The sequence below is a fragment of the Rhinatrema bivittatum genome, chromosome 12 (genome assembly GCF_901001135.1).
Source record: "Rhinatrema bivittatum chromosome 12, aRhiBiv1.1, whole genome shotgun sequence".
Taxonomy (NCBI): domain Eukaryota; kingdom Metazoa; phylum Chordata; class Amphibia; order Gymnophiona; family Rhinatrematidae; genus Rhinatrema; species Rhinatrema bivittatum.
The window spans coordinates 58,742,581-58,754,602 of record NC_042626.1 but is presented as its reverse complement, the minus strand read 5'-3'; the positions used below and the strand labels follow the sequence as shown (position 1 = coordinate 58,754,602).

General features: G+C 42.3%; 1 protein-coding gene across 10 annotated transcripts; it reads right to left on the bottom strand.

Annotated features, from left to right (window-relative positions):
• Window positions 1-1,153: 1,153 nt before the first annotated feature.
• LOC115074361 (protein HEXIM1-like) lies at window positions 1,154-9,344 on the bottom strand. Of its 10 annotated transcripts, none has more exons than XM_029573733.1 (4): window positions 8,157-8,301; window positions 4,898-5,067; window positions 4,102-4,207; window positions 1,154-2,237 (listed from the first exon to the last, which is right to left on the bottom strand). In XM_029573733.1, exon 4 carries the CDS (start codon window positions 2,130-2,132, stop codon window positions 1,236-1,238), a length of 897 nt encoding a protein of 298 aa, XP_029429593.1. In that variant the 5' UTR covers window positions 2,133-2,237; window positions 4,102-4,207; window positions 4,898-5,067; window positions 8,157-8,301; the 3' UTR covers window positions 1,154-1,235. The 10 variants fall into 10 exon arrangements, 9 of the variants coding, with proteins under 9 accessions (XP_029429593.1, XP_029429592.1, XP_029429594.1 ...); XM_029573732.1 differs by having other exon boundaries at window positions 4,898-4,984; XM_029573734.1 differs by lacking the exons at window positions 4,102-4,207; window positions 8,157-8,301 and adding an exon at window positions 8,959-9,150 and having other exon boundaries at window positions 4,898-4,984.
• Window positions 9,345-12,022: the final 2,678 nt, after the last annotated feature.

The window sequence follows — 12,022 nt, the reverse complement described above, 5'->3', positions numbered from 1 at the left end:
AAAATACATTTAAAGCAGAATTTATTAAAGAAAATAAGTTCTCCTTACCTATACAGTGCATTTACACATATTTCAGCAAATCAGGCAAGCAATGTCACGTGAGTTTAGGTTCACAGAGCCGAGGAGCATCAGATAGGACAAGTCACACCATGCTAATGCAAAGGAACTATACACCATTTATTGCAGCTTTTCTTAATTAACTCGCACTTAATTTGTTCTAGGATTTGTATATAAGCAGCTATGCATATTATACACACAGTGAAACTTATTACAATAGCTTATGTATCACTGGCACGCTTCCCACCCTCTATAATCAGAGAACCACTGGAGGCCAGACTGATTTTAGCATTGGCTCCACTGTTCTAAACTCATTTTTTTGGGGGCTCCAGTGAGGAGCGTCCTTAAACCAGTCCCCCCTCGTTTCTCCACCCCAGAGCTCCAGATTTTTATTTTTTCTAGATTTCTTCCCTTCTCCCCTCACCCTCGATGTCATCAACTGTTGGAAATCAATCCTTCTACAAGAAAAAAGAAAAACTGCAGCACACAAACAGGTAGCTTTGTTAAAAGAAAACCAACTTTAATCTGATGCTCCATAAAAAAAAAAAAAACCGCACACACAAAACACTCAAATGATTACTCTGTATTTATGACCTCACACTTGAGGCTGCCTTGGTAAGAAATAAGCAGCACTTTTTAAAAATACTATTAATAGAAAAAAAACATCTGCATTTCTCATTGCTGGGTTCCTCTAAGTAAATGCCCAAGGAGGATGTCAGGGGATGCATACTAAATCTAGCGCCTGTCCGTCCGCTACTAAAGTGGACTGAACAACTTGGGAGAAAAACGCCCTCACCATATCTTTGGGGTAGTGTTGGGGGTGGAAGGAGAGTGAGGCGGAAAAGCATGGAGTGATTCCATCCCTAAAATTCTGCATGAACCAGCCCTGAACAAGTATTTGCAATTCTTTAAATGAGAGTTTTCTGCAGTTTCCTTAGGAAGGGTCCTGTCCATGGAAAGCAGCAAAAAAAAAAAAAAAAAAAACCCCTTAAAAACTGATAAAAATACAATGGATTTCTCCCATGGAAAACATGTTTTATTTGGTACTGAAAATACCCAACGTAGACAAGGTAGTATGCTTGCTCATTAAAAAGGATTTATTTCTTATGGCTGTCCTCTGCGGTCTTTTTTTTTTTTTTTTTTTTTTTTAATACTGCTGAGAGAGCAGACTCCACAGTTCACATTATTTTGGGATTATTTTTCTGTTTCTGGAAGAGTTGGTTCTCCATGGTCAGTCTGAGGTTCTCAGTTTGGATACGCTTGATCTCGAACTCCAGTTCCTTGATCTGGCTCTGCTCCTGCCGGGAAGCCCATGGCCTTTTGGTCACTTCCTCTCTAGAAAGGTCTCTCTCTGACTGCAGTTCTTTGATCCCGGAGCTGCTGTTCCCCGGCTCCCTGCTCCGACCACCTTTCTTGCTCTCCAGCCTGAGTCTGTTGTTCTCCTCCTCCATCTGGCACAGGCACTTCTCCAGCTCCAGGTACTCCCGGATCAGCTCCTCCTTGCTCATGTTCTGCAGACTCTCCACGTGGTACTTCTCGTAGGTCTCTAAGAAGTCCCTCTGCAGGAACTCACCACTGTCCCCTCCTATGCCACTGCTGCTGCCGCCATCCTCCTTCTCCAGGAAACTCTCCTCATTTATCTCATCCAACTTGATGGCTAAGGGCCTCCAGGGGAACAGGTCAGTCTTCAGGTCGGGCTCCTCCTGGTCATGATCCTCCATTAGGAACTGGGTAGTATTGTACGGTGCCACCGGCTGGCCCTTGGCAAACATCTCGGCCCGTACCCGGGCAGCCCGCAGGGTCTCCCTCTCATCCAGCTGCTTCTTCTCCTCCCAGGATAGCTTGAAGTAGGGCTTCCAACGTCTCTGCCGTCTGTTGGCTCTCCTTTGGCGTCTCTTGCTAACCTTGGTATCCACAGATTTATGGCCATCACTTGGGCTACCATTCTGCCTTATCTTAGTCTCTCCAGTGAACCAGGGGGCACCACCTACCAGGGACAGTGAACATTTGCTACCCTTGAGAGAACAATCAAGAATCCTGCTACAAAGAACGGAACTCGCTGATGAGTGGGCCATGAATCCGTGTCTTTTCTCAATTTGATGGCAGTGAAGTGTATTAGCAAACACTGATCCTCCCACATCACATAAGAGAGTCAAAAGCCAGTGATGTTTCCAAACAGTCTGAAAAATACAAAGGATAGACAGAAAAAATAAAAATATAAGCTCATCCCATGTAAATGCCTTAAATATAAAATGTCTCTGTATTGCATCTCATTTTTCACTTTACATGATTTACACCTGGGGCAGAAATATTACATCTTCATGTTAGGTATCACCGTACTTATTTCAAATTCTTGATCAGCTGCTCCCACATGTAGCCTGAAAGAGCCTACACATACGCTTTTAGAATATTTTGATTTCCCAGGAATAAAGGGGCACTCAGGGAGAATAGTTTCCACCCAAAAACAGTGGTACTACACTTGATGGGGATAAGCAGCACAGAATGGTAGTTAAGTAAAGAAGAAAGTAAAATAGATATCATCATCCAACTGGGGACCAATGATCTCGTGCTTGGCCACTACGGGGGTGTCGGGAGGGTGACACTCGGGGGGAGTCAAAAAAATCCTTTTTCAAACACAGCAGTGATACAAATGCAACAGAGCGCCAGGTAACCTGCATGGAAGAGCAGTTTCAACTCTAAATAGTGGTGGAATGACTTCATCAGGGCTTAAAGAAAGCATGGGGAATCCAAAACTGTGAGGGTTGAGAAATGGGGTGGAAGACCCAGGGAGGAGTTAGGTTACATTTGGGAATTACAGTATATTTGCATATCTACCAAAAGAGGATAAATATCAACTGGGCAGTCTGGATGGGCCAGTTTGGTCTTTATCTACCATCATTTATTATGTTATTTTAGACCCGTGAAGGGCTTTGGGACAGCAGTCAAACTATGGTTGGAGCACAATGTTGTGAACCTGGAGACCCCTGGGTCCTGTCACATTTCTTCATTACATAACATAACCTTTGGCAAGTCACTTTACCTCCCAGTGCTGAAACTTAAAGATTACAAACTCTACACGATAGGTAGATTTCAACCATGTAAATTATCTTGCACAGTGCTATATAAATAATATTACGCAATATACTGCAGATAAAATTCTGTATCTATAGATAAATACAGTGCTTAACAGTGGTGTCTGGTAGGGTAAGACCTGTAACCCAGAAACACCCACTCTTCCAAATTGTACAACCTGAACATCCACCCCCACTTCCATAAAACAGCCAGAAACCCAGAAATAAATGGATTACAGTGGGCTCTGGAAGGATAAGACCTGTGACATAGATACAAAATGCCTTTTCTGATTTGGAAAATGAAGATGCTCTAGCAATGGAAGCTGAAGTAGTATGTGAAACGAAAGAAGATACCCAATGCACACAGAAACTCCACAGCACTATTAAGTCAGAAGAGAAAACTCCTTGTGTTGGAAGACTGTCATTACAGGCACTAATTTGGGAATTCATATTGAAGCAAACATTAATTAAATGCTTTCCAGAATCCTCAGCTTTTAGAAATGCAAACCAGATAATCAATGCAATTAAAGAAGAAAGTAAAATAGATATCATCATCCAACTGGGGACCAATGATCTTGTGCTTGGCCACTAGGGGGGTCAAAAAAATCCTCTCTCAAATTACATATGCTTGAACATCTATGTCCATTTCTCTTTTTTCAAGACTTTTGTACAATTCTTCAATCTTCGATCTTTTCTGGTCTGGACTATTATAACACTCTCTATCTTGGTCTCTCTGATACTGCAATTCAACCTCTCCAACTAATTAAAAATTCTGCAGCATGAGTTTTAACCGGTTCTTCTGTAAAAAAATCACATTTCTCCTGTTCTGTTTTCTTTACACTGGCTTTCAATTAAATACAGGATCAAATACAAAATTCTATCATTCACTCACTCATTCATAACCCATCCTCAATATGGCTTTATAAACCTACCAGACATTTGAGATCTCTAATTAAAAATATCTTAGATGTACCTTCTATCCATCTTGCTAGATTGGATATCACAAGAAAAAGAGCCTTTTCAGTGGCCGGCCCTCTATTATGGAACTCCTTACTAGTTTTCCTGCAATTAATCTCAAACTCAAAAGAATTAAAAAAAAAATCAACACACTAAAAACATCTTTTTTCAGAAGCATTTAATTTACACTCCACAAACCTCACTTAAATTTCATTTGTTTCAATTTCTTTAAGGCACTAATAGTTTTATGTCCATCTACTTGTATTACACTTTTGTTTTTATTATATATTCTTATATTGTATATTTTAATTTTGCTTTAAGTTTTATGTTACCTAATTATATTATGTATGTTTTAGTTTGTAAACTGTTTTTTACCAATATCTTTATTGAAAAAGCGGTATATAAACAATTTTAAATAAATAAAAAGTACAAAAACAAATTACTACAAAGGTGATAGCGATAAACTATTTGTCAGTACAGAATCAATAGTCAATGGACCGAGAAGTATTGCATTGACTTCGAGAAGGGCAGAGAATGGTGAATATGTTTATAGGGATGACTCTTGCTTCTGCCCCGACAAGTCCAACAAATCCTACTTCTGCCCCAACATGACCAAGTGATCTTCATAGTTACTTCCACAGAACAAGCCAAGAATTAAATGTGTAACTATTCTCTGGGTGACTGGCCCACACCCCAGGATAGAACACTAGAAAATTATTTTTACAACTGCACTGTTACGATCATAGTTACATGAGTTGTTTGTTACTCTCTATAAAAGCAGGAGGCTAGGGGGTTTTTGTCAGAAGCCTCACCTGTGGGTGGACGCACCGTGCAGGGACTTTCCCGATCGTGAGACTCCTGGCAAAAGCTGTCCCAGGGCTTCCCCGCTTAAGTGCAGCCTGGATGTAGGTATAAATCAGGATCTGTGATGTCTTTCTTAATCATTGTTACATTTGTTATACAATAATTACTGTATATATACCTGTTGGAAATCAATAAACAGTGACTTAATAGTTAAACATATAGGACTCCTGCATAATTTAAAAATAGCAATACAGACTGATATGCACGAACAAGGAGAGAGACCATGGGGTGATAGTGTCTGATGATTGTGAAGCAATGTGACAAGATGCTAAGACAAGAGGGATGCTGGGCTGCATCAAAAGAGGCATAACCAGCACGAAAAAGTACAGACCTTTGGTGAGGCCCTACCTGGAATACTGTGTTCAGCACTGGAGACCTCTTCTCAAAAAGGATAAGGATAGAATGGAAGCTTCCAGTGAAAGGCAACCAAAATAGCATGGGTTCTATATGGAAAGCCATATGAGACGAGACTGAAGGAGCTTAATATGTATATCCTGGAGAAGAGACGGGAGATATGATACAAACTTTCAAAAATCAGAAATGAATTAATGATGCACAAAAATCAAATATCTTCTGATGGAAAGGAACCTGCAAAACTAGTGGTTACAATGTGAAGCTCCAAAGGGGAAGACTTAGGAACAATTTCATGAAATATTTCTTCACGGAAAGGATGGTGGATGTATGGAATGCCCTCCAGGAAGATAGTGGACTGGTTCTTTTCAACATTTCTGTGAGCAACATAGCAGAAGGATTGTTGGGAAAGATCTGACTTTTTGCCGATGATACCAAAACTTGTAGCAGAGTGGTCAGACAGGAAGGAATGGAAAACATGAGACGGGATCTAGCGAAGCTCGAGGAATGGTCTAAGGTCTGACAGTTAAGACTTAATATTAAAAAATGGAGAGTAATGCATTTAGGATGCAAAACCCCAAGGAAAAGGTGCAGTATCGGAGGTGAAATTCTTCTAAGCACAAAGGAAGATCAAGATCTGGGAGTAATTGTTATCTGATGATCTTAAGGTGGCCAAACAGGTGGATAAAGCAATGGTAAGAGGCAGAAAACATGCCCGACTGCATAGGGAGAAATAGCCAGCAGAAAAAGGAGGTGATATTACTCCTGTATAGGTCCCCGGTGAGACCTCACTTGGAATACTGTGTACAATTCTGGAGATCGAACCTTCAAAAGAATACAAAGAGGATGGAGTTAGTACAGAGGGTGGCTACTAAAATGGTCAGTGGTCTTTGTTCTAAAGCATATGGGGACAGACTTGATGATCTAAACATGTATATCCTAGAGGAAAGACGAGATAGGGGGAGATATGATCTAGACATTAAAATAAGTCAAAGGTTTACATGCAGAAAAGGTGAGCCTTTTTCAATGGAAAGGAGGCTTTAGAATGAGGGATCATGACATGAGGTTGAAAGGGAGTAGACTCAGGCATAATCTTAGGAAATATTTCTTTAGAGAGGGTGGTGGATTGTAGAACAGTCTCCCAGTGGAAGTGGTGGAGACAAAAGCAGTATCTGAATTCAGGAAACCATGATATAAATGCAGGGGATCTTTAAGCAAGTAATAAGAATTATAATGGTAAATTAATTGGACAGATGGGCAGACTGGATGAGCCATAGTCTTTTTTTGCTATCATGTTTCTAAGAAAGATCGTGGAATTCAAAAGGGCATGGGACACAAATAGTGGATCCCTACTAGCTAGAGAATGGAAATGAAGAAATAGGTTAACTTTATTGCACCTACCGTTTACAATTTTGCTTGGGCATAGCCTGCACAAGTGGCAGCTGCTATTACATTTAACAGTGAAGGCTACCCCCAAGCCTTCTGAGCAGCTACTACCCTAAAAAAAACAAAAAAACCAACAACAAAAAAAACAAAACTTGCAGGCAGACTGGATGTACCATTACCTGCCATCATTCACTATGTTACTATGCCCATGCTGTACATATCCTATGTTAGGGCAGTGGATGCATGAGGATGGAAAACTTGCACTGCTGCTGCCCATACGGTATCTGTTCTATGCTGGAGCCATATAAGTGTGTGAGAAGCTTGCACTGCTGCTGCCCATGCCATTTTATAATGGAGATGTCTGTGAGGTTAGTTTGTACTGCTTGACCCTATGTCCTATTTATTCTTTGGTGAAGCACTATGTGTGTGTGCACATGCAAGGTTAAGTTTGCTCTGCCAGTTTGTGCTGTACCCACTCTGTGGCGTAGCAGTGTAGGTGTGTATGAAGCTTGCTGTTCATGCTATAGGTGTTGTGGGGCTATGTGTGTATGCATGAGGTTAGTTTCTACTACCTTATCTATTCTTGCCATTGTTTGTACTGTACCTGCTCGGTAGCATGGCAGTGTGCGTGAAGCTTGTAATGCCACTGTCCTTGTTGCACTGTGGGGTTGCATGGGGAGGGGAAAACTTGCATTTCTAGTGCCTCCATCCCACCTATGCTGTGGTGGGGGGCTCTTTACATGTGAATAAGGGATGCTTGCACTGCCGATGCATGTGTCGCATCTGCTCTGTGATGAGGCAGTGCACGTGATGTGTTTGATTTCTACTAACGCACTCCGTGCTAATAGCTGCTTTTCCGACGGAGGATTTGTTTCCGGTGCTGCAATTCTGCTTCGCCTCCATTAGGATGCAGTGCAAACAGCTGGGAGTGGGTTAGAAACAGCTGGTTTTATTTTGGGATTGTTTTAAGTTCTCAATAATGTAGAAGAAATTCAACTATGCACTAAACATATAATCACCAGTAAAATGCAGGAGGTGCATCAAAAGGCTAGTGGCTAGCTTCCTACAGCCTGAAAAAGTGCAAGCAAGCTGTTAAAAAAAAAATAAATCTGGGCGGGATAGAAGGGGAGACGTTCTGTTAACCGTGCAAAAGAAACTTCTTGATGTTTTACCAATTCAGTCTCCATTCGACCCTAGGGCTGCAACAATTACTACCTCCCTACCTCATCACCTCTCCTTCCACCAAGCTGACACACCTTCCCTCACCCTTTGTAAAGGGCGCAAATCTAGAGTGGCCAGTGGGGCGTGACATTTGAGGCCTGCCCTCGGCCACTCCCGCAATCTGCTGCTCTCCCTCCCTGCACGGGCCACGTGCACTTAAAGGCGCCTACAGCTACTCGCTCTGCTTCTGGTGGTTTTCCTTTCTTCCCTTTTCTCACCCTCCTTTTCAACCTACAGCACTAGACTGACCCGCTGCCGACGAAAACTGAGCAGCGCCCTGGCATGCAGTAAAGAAACAACCGAAAAGCTTCAGCGTCCCGGATCAGCAGAACCGTACGAAGAGTCCGTCCAACCTCCCTGACGCTGAACCGCGAGCTCTGACTACAAATCCCAAAAAGGCTCCGTCCCGCCCATTCCCATCCCAACTTCCCTGGCAGCGCCCGCCCACCGAAGGAGCTGCCAATCACACCTTGAGTCTGCTTGCTGATTGGCTGAGGAGGACGATATGTTGACTTCCGTCCATGCTACAGCCCTGCCCTTTCCTAATTATTGTTAATATTTAATATTTATTTTTTAAAAAAATCATTCTTTTTAAGAATGTGTTTGAATTATTCCGTGAGAAGTGTATTTTATCCTTGGGTATAAAAATCGCGCCTCTCCGCTTCCTGATGGAGGCCCTCCGGGAGGGGCTTGTGCTATAATGGCCGCCATGTTGCTCGCTTGGGCTCGTCCCGGCTTGTGCCTTTATGTACGATTTTTATATAACAATTACTCTCCCATTTTGTCTAACAGCAGAGTAACAGTAAATACGGCAGAAAGAGATTGAAATGGCTCAGCAACGAAGTTATTTAACAAATCCCAGGGACTTCCACTTCGCATTTTTTATTTTTCCGTCAGCAACAGAAAGATTAATCCGAATGAATTTCCTGTAAATAAATGAAACAATACGTTTATAAATAAATAAAAAAAAACCCCAAAACAGGTGCCTTCCTCACTGGAGATAAAAGGTGAGGCCCAGGCGCCATTCGCTTTTATTCCGTACTATATGTACCAGCAAAGGGAGGCGTGGGCTCACTGGAGGCGGCCTTGGTCTGTGACTTGAGGCCGTGGTCCTGAGGCCCGTCCGAGATGGAGGTCTTTCAACCCCTTCCGAGGGCGTCAGCGTCTTCAGAGGGAATACAAAAATGACGAGTCGAGTGGCATTTTTTTAGATTAACCAATTTCTTAAAGCACGAGTTCCTCGTCATACGGCTGAATCCGATTAGTCTATAAGGTGCTACGCGACCCTGTCACTTAGTGAAATAGAGACTTTTTTTTTTTTCTGTATCTCATCACAGCGAACTTGGGAATTTTGGGGAACGGGATAAATAACTATTCCCTCTATCTGCGCCCTCCTTTCAAAGGACCTGAAAAACCACTCAGGGCATGGTTGGTATTTAGCCTGGAGTAGCAGTCTAATGGTTAGAGCAGTGGGCTATAAACCAGGGAAAGCAGCGGTCAAATCCTATTGCCACTCCTTGTGACCTTGGGCAAGTCACTCCTCTCCATTACTTCAGGTGCAAACTTAGATTGTGAGCCCTCTGGGGACAGGAAAATACCTACAAGACCTGAATGTAATCTGTACCAAAAGGCAAACTATAAATAAGTACTGTTCACTGTATGAAGCCAGCCATGTATTTTTTTTTTATTTTGTAGCAGGATTAAGCCTGTTTTGTCAATAGCCGTAACATTATGGCATCTCTAATGGGATCAGGCCAACGATAAAGAAGAGTCCTGAACACATGGCTCAGACCCTGCACTTAGATCCCAGCCAAAGAGACCCAGAAGTGGCACCACTTTATCACCTACTACTACTTAACATTTCTATAGCGCTACATGGCATATGCAGCTCTGTACAAACATATGAAAAGACAGTCCCTGCTCAACAGAACATAAAATCTAATAAGACAAACATACAGGACAAGAGACTTGGGGTATAAAGCAAGACCTTATCCCAGGTAAACTGAACAGGCTGATTCAGGCTTAGTTTTAACCCTTCACATACATGGATTTGTATTTCTGATTTTTTCCATTGATTTCCCTAATCAAAAAATAAAAGTCCTCAGAACTACAAATCTATGAATGTAAATAAATAAAACAGGACTGGATTTATCCATTCAGTTAACTTTGGGTAAGAAGGCAATCCTAGGTACCACTAAGTTTTCATGTTCATATATATATATATCATAGGTAGAGGCTTTCACTATCTGACAGGCAGATACAGAAAAACGCACAGGAGAGCTGGCAAGCGCCCACTCTCCCGACGCACGCACAGGCCTCTCTTCTGGGCACGTGATTCAGAAAGCCCGGGTATGTAAATTAGGGCCCGCGGTAAAAGGAGGTGCTAGGGACACTAGCGCCTCCCTAGTGCCTCCTTTTTGACAGCAGCGGCGGCTGTCAGTGGGTTTGACAGCCGACGCTCGATTTTACTGGCGTCTGTTCTCGAACCCGCTGACTGCCACGGGTTCGGAAAACAGACACCGGCTAAATTGAGCGTCCGTCTTCTAACTCACGGGCCGCGGGCAGATTTTTAATTTTTATTTTGGGGCCTCCGACTTAATATCGCTATGATATTAAGTTGGAGGGTGTACAGAAAAACAATTTTTTCTGTACACTTTCCCGGTGCCGGCCAAAATTAACGCCAGCCTTTGGCTGCACATTTTACTTTCTGTATCGCGCGGGAATAACTAATAGGCCCATCAACATGCATTTGCATGTTGCGGGCGCTATTAGTTTCGGGGGGTTGGCCGTGCGTTTTTGACGTGCTATTACCCCTTACTGTCGAAAACGTGCGGCCAAACAGTGCGCTCTGCCGGAGCACGCTATCAGCCTGTGTGTAAGCAATGTGTTTAGATCTCGGCCACTGAATAAACCAGTGTTATATTTTCTGCCCTTTCTCATTCACTATAATCCACAGTGCAGTGGAGCCCAAACCTTCCAGCTTCTTTTAAAAAATTACACTCATGAAATACTGGTCATATGTAAGCTCTCTACTGACATTCGTTTGCTTGGGTTCACTTTTTAGGGGCTGACTTATGAGGCTGAAGGAAGCTCAAAAGGAAGATGAGAAAATACTTCTCTGAGAGGATAGTGGATACCTGGAACAGACAACCTACATAAGTTATAGGAACTAAATCAGTGGTAAAATTCAATTGTGCAGGGGGCATGAAGGGGCAGAAAGGAGAGAGAAGACCATAGGTAGAGTCAGATCTCTGATAGCACAATAGGGTACAAATGGGCAGAGTCCCTTTTTGTTGACTTTTTATGTTGAAATCTCTTGGCTTGTTTTATTATTTTAACTAGTATTTACATGCTGATTCTGAAACGCCTTACAGGCAGTTGACCTTGAGAGTCACCCACTTGTCTCTTACCTGCATCATTTGTCTCAATAAGGTAATTAAAGTTTAGGAGAGTTTTCTGGGCATTAAGTCTGTTTCTCTGGGGTGGGAGTGGGAATTATCACTTAGAGGAGTGAGTTAAGATAGTAACCTAATTCATCTGCTCTCCTAGTTTACAAAGCCTATTGAAAGCCTGCCATTTAACTTCATGAAAATGTTATGTTTTCTAGTCCACATTATAACTACATTTTATCAGGCATAAAAATCACCTTTTTAATGAATCTGTAGGAGAGAAGGCTCTTTCTATAGGTGAAGGGTGATATGCCTTTACCTTAGGGTGATAGTGTCTGGCATTGTAAAGGTGGTGAAGCAATGTGACGTGATAAAGAGAGGAATAACAAAAAAAAAAAGAAAAGAGGTGATAATGCCCTTGTACAAGTCCTTGGAGAGGCCTCACCTGGAGTACCTTGTTCAGTTCTGGAGACCTCATCTCAAAAAGGATAGAGAAAGGACAGAAGTAGTCCAGAGAAGGGTGACCAAAATGGTGTAGGTTCTGTACCAGAAGACTTATGAGTTGAGGCTGAAGGATCTGAATATGTATACCCTAGAAGAGAGGAGGTGCAGGAGAGACATAATAGACCTTCAAATACATGAATGATTTTAATGATGCACAATCCTAGGAAAGCAAACAGTAGAACTAGGGGTCACGATATGAAACTCCGGGGGGACAACATCAGG

Coding starts and splice junctions, on each gene's coding strand:
- LOC115074361 (XM_029573729.1), bottom strand. CDS start 7,395: ATGGAGGCACTAGAAATGCAAGTTTTCCCCTCCCCATGCAACCCCACA. Junction 2,238..7,290: donor ACTGCCATGCTACCGAGCAG/GTACAGTACAAA, acceptor TGTATTTTTCAG/ACTGTTTGGAAACATCACTG.